We start from the raw sequence: 1,281 nt of genomic DNA on the forward strand, positions 1-1,281 counted from the left end.
AGTTAAAAATGTAAAATACAAAATCGAAAATTTTCACACAAAAAAAGCATTCGGTAGCCATTTTCACCGTGAAGATAAAATGAAGTCCGAAATTTTTTTTTTGCATAATAAAGATTTGATACAGGTTATTTATTTATTTATTTATTTATTTATTTATTTATAAACGCCAATCGGCTTTTTGAAAAGATACAATGTAAAACATATAGAATAAATTACAGAAACAGTGAAATATGTAAAATAACAAACAATATAAAAAATATAAATAATATTAATAATAATAATAACAAATATAAAAATAATAAATGTATGTGACTCCGTACAAGCTAAAGACTTTCGTTATATTCTCGCATTAATTTAATTAATGGTGCATTTTTGGAGAAATTAGACCTACTTAAAGGGACATAAAATTTGGACTGAAACCTAGTATTACTGGGGACATGGATATCAAGTCGCTCAATTAAACGTGGGGCATCAATATCACCATGTAATAGTTTGTCAATGAAATATTTGCCAAATGTTTTACGTCTAAGTTCTAGAGACTCAAGCTTAAGGATTTCATTTATGGGCCCGTAATCATGGGCTGGATGGGCAATATTAAGGGTATAACCAGCGAAACCTAGAAATCTGTTTTGGACCTTGTTAATACGACTTTTGTCGACCGCTGTATAAGGTGACCAGATCAAGGTACCATATTCTAAAATCGATCTCACGAGAGAACAATATAGAGCCACTAAACAGTCACGAGATTTAAAATGTGTTGTATTGCGACGAATAAATCCTAACATACGCAAAGCTTTACCAACTATGAGGTCAATATGTGGTCTAGAATCTAGCGAGGGGACAAAAACAAAACCCAGATCGTTTACTTGGGAGACCCGTTTTAACACTACATTGTCGAGAAAATAATTGTGATTTATCATTTCACTAGATCGGTAAAATGACATGACTTTACATTTTCCAGCACTAAGACATAAACCAACTGTCTTACACCAAATGACAAATTGATCTAAGACTTTTTGGAGAGTCAAACAATCATCTACTTTAGATATTTTATAAAATATTTTAGCGTCATCAGCAAAAAGAATAATACGACATGGAGAGGCAATAGAAAAAATCCCATTTATAAAAATATTGAATAATAAAGGACCTAAATGACTACCTTGAGGTACACCACTAGGAGTAGGAAAGATCTTGGATGAAATACCAAATAATTGGACAAACTGACTTCTTCCACTTAAGTATGATTTAACCCAAGACAAAAAAGGTTCACCGACACCTAAA

At 31.5% G+C, this 1,281-nt stretch overlaps 1 protein-coding gene across 1 annotated transcript; it reads right to left on the bottom strand.

The window, feature by feature from the left end:
• Nucleotides 1–198: 198 nt before the first annotated feature.
• LOC126909969 (uncharacterized) lies at nucleotides 199–1,270 on the bottom strand. The gene has a single exon (XM_050692374.1). The coding sequence runs from the start codon at nucleotides 942–944 to the stop codon at nucleotides 324–326; it is 621 nt and encodes a 206-aa protein (XP_050548331.1). The 5' UTR covers nucleotides 945–1,270; the 3' UTR covers nucleotides 199–323.
• Nucleotides 1,271–1,281: the final 11 nt, after the last annotated feature.

The sequence above is a fragment of the Daktulosphaira vitifoliae genome, unplaced genomic scaffold (assembly GCF_025091365.1).
Source record: "Daktulosphaira vitifoliae isolate Bord-2020 unplaced genomic scaffold, ASM2509136v1 Scaffold_2668, whole genome shotgun sequence".
Taxonomy (NCBI): Eukaryota; Metazoa; Arthropoda; class Insecta; order Hemiptera; family Phylloxeridae; genus Daktulosphaira; species Daktulosphaira vitifoliae.

Bases quoted from the DNA above. Each gene is read 5' to 3' on its own strand.
- LOC126909969 (XM_050692374.1), bottom strand. From the start codon at position 944: ATGTCATTTTACCGATCTAGTGAAATGATAAATCACAATTATTTTCTC.